We start from the raw sequence: 4,416 nt of genomic DNA on the forward strand, positions 1-4,416 counted from the left end.
GTGCCGCTGCAGCAAATGGGCGCGTGCTGCTGACCTGAACGAATCCGGATTTGGTGGTAAGAGTCCGTGAAGACATGCTGCCTTCTGACGGAGAGGCGCACGTGGTCTGCCCTGCTTGCGTGTCTGATCTCTTTGATCTTTTGTCGGAAATAATGTCTTTTGTTTTCGAAAGAAAGCATCATGGGAGTCAGCCGCAGCAAAGGAGAGAAGGGGCCCGACAGCAGACTCGGGTTTTGCTTCAGCAGCGCGTTGAAGCAAAGAACATGCCGCTCGCAGAAGCAGCAAAGAGCCAAGTGTCTGCGGCTGCTGACTCCGAAGCCCCCTCCGTCTTCTTCTTGCTTTTCGCACTGCAGCAGCTCCTCGCTGGCTCTGCAGCAAGCTGCCTGTGCTGCTGCTGCATCTGGGATGCCCGTGCGGGGGTCCACTGCAGCAGCAACTGCTGCAGCAGCGCGGTCCGCGATGCTGCGCTCCCGCTCCGCCGCAGCAGCAAACAGATCCAGCTCCTGCAGCATTGAGACATCCTTCAAACCCAAGTCTGCTGCTATTGACAGCTGCTGCACTTGCAGGAAGGCTTCAAATAGTGGCAGCAGCTGCGCCAGCACCAGCGGCGCTGCAAGCTCGCGTGAGCCTGCTGCTGCTGCTTCGCGCTCCTCCACCACAGCCCCTTCGCCGTCTTCTGCTGCTGCTGCTGCTGCTGCGCCGTCAGCAGCAGCTTCCCCGCCGGCAGCTTCCCTAGCCCGCGCCTCTCCTGCTGCAGCGTCTGTCCCTGCCGGTCTTGCCGTAGCTGCTCCAGAGGCTGCGCCGGCACTGCCTGCTGCTGCCGCGGCGCTAGCTGCCGTTGCTTCTGCTGCTGCTGCTGCTGCTGCTGCCTGCTGCGTGCGGTGTCTATGCTGCGTTGCTGCCGCCTCTGCACTCAGGGCCGGGTAAGCAGCCCCCACAGCTGAGAGAACATCTTCTAAACCCTCCCAAATCTTGTGGACTTTGGAGGCGTCAAAGAAAGCCCTGAACCGAACAAGCGCGGGGACTACCGCTGTGCTGCTTTCGTCTGCATTTGCTGCTGCTGCTGCACCTGCTGCTGCCGCAGCTGGAGGTGCTGCTGCTGCCGCTGGCGCCTCAGGTGCACTTGACAAGTCGATGTCTGCATTCAAGGAAGCAGCAGGAGGAGGGACCTGGTTTGCAGCTGCTCCTGCCACTGCGGGTACTGCTGCTGCTTGTGGAGCTGCAGCTGATGCGGCCCCGGCTGGTTCTTCAGTGGCGCTTCCCGCTGCAGCGTCGGGCGACTTAGCCTGCTGCTGCTGCAGCTGCTGCTGCTGCTGCTGCTGGAGGTGAGTGTACACCTCGTTGAGGGTGCCGCAGAGCCTGTAGAAGGCAGCAAAGTGGGGCTCCAAAGCCTCTCTGCGGGCCCAGAGGTCGTCGTGAACCTGCAGCTGCTGCTGCTGCTGCGCTGCTTCGTTCAAAGTCCGGGATAAAGCAGCAAGTTCCTGAGACAGCACATCGCTGAGGGCGTCGCAGTTGCGCCGCAGGGCCTCGTCGACCCACCCGCGGTGCTGCGCTGAGGTGTACAGACACCCCACGATCTTCGCCACAACTGCCAGCTGCTGCAGCTGCGCCTCCCGCTGCTGTGCCGAGAACCCCACAACCTGGGACCAAGCAGCAGCAACGTGAGGAGAGCATAGCAGCCCGCAGATGCACTCTACGGCCTCAGGGGTCACCACGCGAAGCATGCGCTCCTGCATGCTTTCCTGAGCGCTGCTGCTGCTGCTGTTGCTGCTGCTGCTGCTGCTGCTGAGTGCGTTGTCGGGGACAATCTCCTCCACAGCTGGCTCCGCCGAGTTACCGCTGCTGCTTCCCGGCGCCACAGCAGCAGTACTGCTGCCGCTGCTTGGAACCGCAGCGCTGGCGCTGCTGCTGCTGCCTGGTGCTGCAGCGCTGGAGCTGCTGCTGCTGCTGGGTTGGCCTTGGCTGTCTGTCGACTGAGCTCGACTGCTCGAAGCAGGCGCAGACGATCTGCTTGGTGGCCTGCTTCGGCTGCTGCTGTTGCTGCTGCTGCTGCTGCTGCTCGCCGAACCGCTTACCAGCAAGTGTATCGCAGCAAGGAGATGAGCCATGTGGCGCGGCGAAGTCTGGAAGAGCGAAGTGGCTGTCAGTTGCTGCAAGAGTCAGCACAAGAAGGTACAGGCCATTGTGCTGTTGCTGTCCACATAAAGTATGCTAAAACAGAAGCGCAACAGTGGCAGCAGCAGCAACAGCAGCAGCAGAGAAGCAGCAGCAGTCACAGACTCGACGCACCATCAGGACATTGATCAGATACTCGCCGTCCACGGGCTCCTCTAAGGGCTCATTCTGCTGCTGCAGCACACTTGCTGCTGCTCCTTCATCCTTGCTGGTGCCCGTGCTGCTGCAGGGTTCCCTGCGCTTCTTTTTGCGGCGGAGTTCGTGGGCTAGATCTTCTCCGCCTTCTGCTGCGCCTTCATGGTGGTGCTGCTGCTGCTGGGGCTGCTGCTGCTGCTGTTCCGTTCGCTGCGCCGTTGCAGCCGGTGGGGCTCCCTCGCTCTTTGCCTCTCCCTGCTGCTGCTGCGGCGAGTGGTGACTGCTGCTGCTGCTACTGCTGGCGTTGTGTCTGCGCTGCTGCACTTTAAGGAGGTCTTGGAAAGTGAGAGACCGCGGGTGCGGCATTTTGGTGCAAAATGTTGCTGCTGCCTGCGGTAGCACAGTCAGCAGGCTGCGCAGCTGCTCAAGAACGCGTTCAGCTGCAGCGCCTCCCATGGCGAAGCGTTCGCACTGGAATCCGCCCTGCTGCTGCTGCTGCTGGTGCTGTTGCTGCTGCTGCTGCTGCGACCCCTCTGGAGGCAGCAGCACCGGCACTGGCGGCAGGCCCAGCAGCTTCAGCGTGTCCCGGCCAGGGTAAGAAGGCCGCAGCGTGGTGTAGCACTCAGGAATAGCTACCCAGCAGATGTAGACCAGCAGCAGCAGCAGCACATCTCGGGTCTCTGCATGCGAGGCAGCAAGCGACGCCAGCAGCAAGAAAAGAAGGCGTTTGTTGACTCCTCGCGACAAAAATAAAACGCGGCAAACTCCCATAAGCCCCGGAATGCTCAGGGGAGAAGAGTCGAAGGGAGGGCCCCCGTTGGCGCCGCCACTGCTGCGGCCGGGGCCCCTATGGGGGCCCCCCGGGGGCCCCCCGCCGCCGCTCCAGGGGCCGCCGTGGGGCCCCCCTCCTCCGCCTGCTGCTGCAGTGAGGAACCCAACCCAGAGGTCTTCAGAGAGCGCCTGGGGCGCTGCTGCTGCTGCTCCGTTGGTCGCAACAGCAGCAGCACCGCCGTTCAGCAGCAGCGAGAGAAAGTCAATCTGCCGGAAAGCCCCTCCCGCGGCCTCTGCAGCGGACCCCAAAGAACCCGCCAAACCACCAGCCCCCTGCGAAACCCTAAATCGGGTTCCACCTCCAGTTCTGTTTGGAAAAGCAACAAGTCCCGAAAGTCCTGAGAAGCCCGTGAGGCCAGGAGGGGCAGAAAGAGCAGCGGGGGCCCTCAGCAGCCGCTCGCTGGGCAGCAGCAGCAGCTCCTCGGGCATTCCCGCGAACACCGGCCCTCGAGCAGCAGCTGCTGCTGCTGCTGCTCCGGAAGCAGGCCCGCCTGCTGCCGCGCTGCGCGCTGCAGCTGAGGACTGCAGCATGCCCCGCGCAGCTATTAGAGAAGCTGCTGCGTCGCCCCCTGCTGCAGCACCCCGGGGCCCCTCCCCTTCCCGCGAAAAGACAGCATCATCCAGCAGCGCCTCCCGCAGCCCCAGCCGAATGCTGCGGGGCAGCAGAGAAGAGGCGGGCATGCCCAGCAGGCGGGCCCCCGTGCTGCTGTGGGGGCCCCCCAGGGGCCCCCAGCGGCCTTCGAAGCCCCCAAATAGGGCCAGAGAGGCATCCACAAAGGCAGCAGGCAGCGAGGGGCCCCCCGAGCCGGAGGCCCCCCCGGGCCCCGACGAAGTGCCCCGGCTGCCACGCCCCGGGCGGTCCCCCGCAGGGGGGGCTCCCCCCGCAGCGCCAGCGGTGATGTTGGCCGCAGCAGCCGCTGCTGCTGCTGCTGCCCTTTGCTGCTGCTGCTGCCGCTGCTGCTGCCGCTGCATCGCCCGCTCCCGCAGCAAAGCCGCCTCCACCTGCAGCTCCCGCGGCAGGGCCTCCAGCACCAGCGCGTCTGCAGTCAGCAGCACTTCCTGCCGCAAAGCTGGCTCCAAAGTTGCAAGAAAAGTTGCATTGTCAACATCAGCTCCTGGAGCTGCTGCCCCTTCTTCCACGCTGTCCCGGTCGCGGCAGCCAGCCACAGCTGCCTGGCGAACTGCTGCGGGCAAGGCATTCAGCAGGTCCACGGGGAGGTCCCGCAGCCGCGGCCGCTGCTCTTCTCCTGCTGTTGCTGCGCCTTCGGGGCTCGC

General features: G+C 64.3%; 1 protein-coding gene across 1 annotated transcript; it reads right to left on the reverse strand.

The window, feature by feature from the left end:
- Positions 1 to 34: 34 nt before the first annotated feature.
- Positions 35 to 4,411, reverse strand: ETH_00022875 (E3 ubiquitin-protein ligase HUWE1, related; the record flags this gene model as incomplete). The annotated part of the gene is made up of 2 exons (XM_013378785.1): positions 35 to 2,150; positions 2,290 to 4,411. Coding segments are annotated over 2 exons (4,238 nt in total), but the record flags the coding sequence as incomplete, so codon positions are not given.
- Positions 4,412 to 4,416: the final 5 nt, after the last annotated feature.

This window comes from Eimeria tenella, genomic scaffold (assembly GCF_000499545.2).
Source record: "Eimeria tenella Houghton genomic scaffold, Eth_scaff1003, whole genome shotgun sequence".
NCBI lineage: Eukaryota > Apicomplexa > Conoidasida > Eucoccidiorida > Eimeriidae > Eimeria > Eimeria tenella.